This window comes from Arachis duranensis, chromosome 10, assembly GCF_000817695.3.
Source record: "Arachis duranensis cultivar V14167 chromosome 10, aradu.V14167.gnm2.J7QH, whole genome shotgun sequence".
NCBI lineage: Eukaryota > Viridiplantae > Streptophyta > Magnoliopsida > Fabales > Fabaceae > Arachis > Arachis duranensis.
Window position 1 is genome coordinate 65884124 of NC_029781.3, and position 1439 is coordinate 65885562.

A 1439-nucleotide genomic window follows, 5' to 3' on the forward strand; every position below is an offset into this window, starting at 1 on the left:
GAGTTGGGATCGGTATATGCCATTGGTGGAGTTTGCATACAATAATAGCTATCATGCGAGCATTGGAATGGCTCCGTATGGGGCCTTGTATGGGAAGAAATGTCAATCTCCGCTTTGTTGATATGAAGCTGGGGAGAAAAGCTGTTTAGGGCCGGAAATGATAGCGGAGACTACTGAACAAGTCAAGAAACTCCATGATAGGATGCTTACGGCGCAGAGTCGTCAAAAGAGTTACGCCGATCAGAGGCGAAAGCCCTTAGAGTTTGAGGAAGGAGATCATGTTTTCCTTAAGGTTACTCCGACTACGGGAGTAGGTAGGGCAATTAAGGCAAAGAAGTTGAATCCTCGATACATTGGTCCATTTCAAATCCTGGAAAGGATTGGACCGGTGGCGTATCGGATGGCTCTACCACCCCATCTTTCGAACCTGCACGACGTGTTTCACGTGTCGCAGCTTCGGAAGTACACCTCTGATGCTAGCCATGTGTTAGAACCTGAGTCGGTTCAGTTAAGGAAAGATTTGACGCTTCCAGTGGCTCCGGTCAGAATTGATGATACTAGTATCAAACGGTTGCGTGGAAAAGAGGTTTCATTAGTCAAAGTGGCATGGAGTCGAGGCGGGGTTGAGGAACACACTTGGGAACTCGAATCGGAGATGCGAACGGATTATCCGCATTTATTCTCAGGTAATTGCATTTGAATTTTGTGGGCAAAATTCCCAATTAGGTGGGTAGAATGTAAAACCCGGTTAATTAACGGCTAATTAACCCATAAATGAGAATTTATTCTAGAAAGCCTAAAATGTGATTTTTATGGCTAAATATGATAGAGGAGATTGAGACGAGAATTTCGGTACCAATTTTATAGAATTCGAACCAAGATTTGACCGAACGGGTCAAACCGGGCCAATTGGACCCAAAGTGGGCCCTTGGCCCAACATAACTTAACCAAAACCCTAGTTTTCAGCACTCTTTCTCCTCATTTGTTACACACACAAGCTGAAATTAGAGAGAAAGGGAGGAAGAACACTCTCTCAAGTTCTCTCCCTTGGTTGATCTTCAAACCATCATAACTTTTGATCTAGAGTTCCGATTGCCGCTCCGTTTGCGGCCACGCGTTCACCGCGGAGAGCTCTACAAAACCCATACAACCAATCTTGAGGTAAGCCACGTGTTTCTGTTCGAAATCTCAGCCCTTATTTTCGAGTTTCATTGGTGAAATGTTGAGATTTTGGGTTCTTTGATGTTATAGGACCCAACTCTCTTGAAGGAGAAGGTTAATCTTGTCTCCTTGGACCTTGGGTATGGTAAGGTTCTTAACCCTAGTGTAATTTTGTTGTTTTATGATGCTTGGGTTTTGAGATGTTGTGTATGGGCATGATGGTTGTGGCTTAGGTTGTGTGTATGTGGATATTGGAGCTTGATTGGTGATTTTGAAAA

The 1439-nt window shown here is 44.1% G+C and overlaps 1 protein-coding gene across 1 annotated transcript; it reads left to right on the top strand.

Annotated features, from left to right (window-relative positions):
• Positions 1–271: 271 nt before the first annotated feature.
• Positions 272–676, top strand: LOC127742578 (uncharacterized; the record flags this gene model as incomplete). Its single annotated transcript, XM_052255217.1, has 1 exon — positions 272–676. A coding segment is annotated over one exon (405 nt), but the record flags the coding sequence as incomplete, so codon positions are not given.
• Positions 677–1439: the final 763 nt, after the last annotated feature.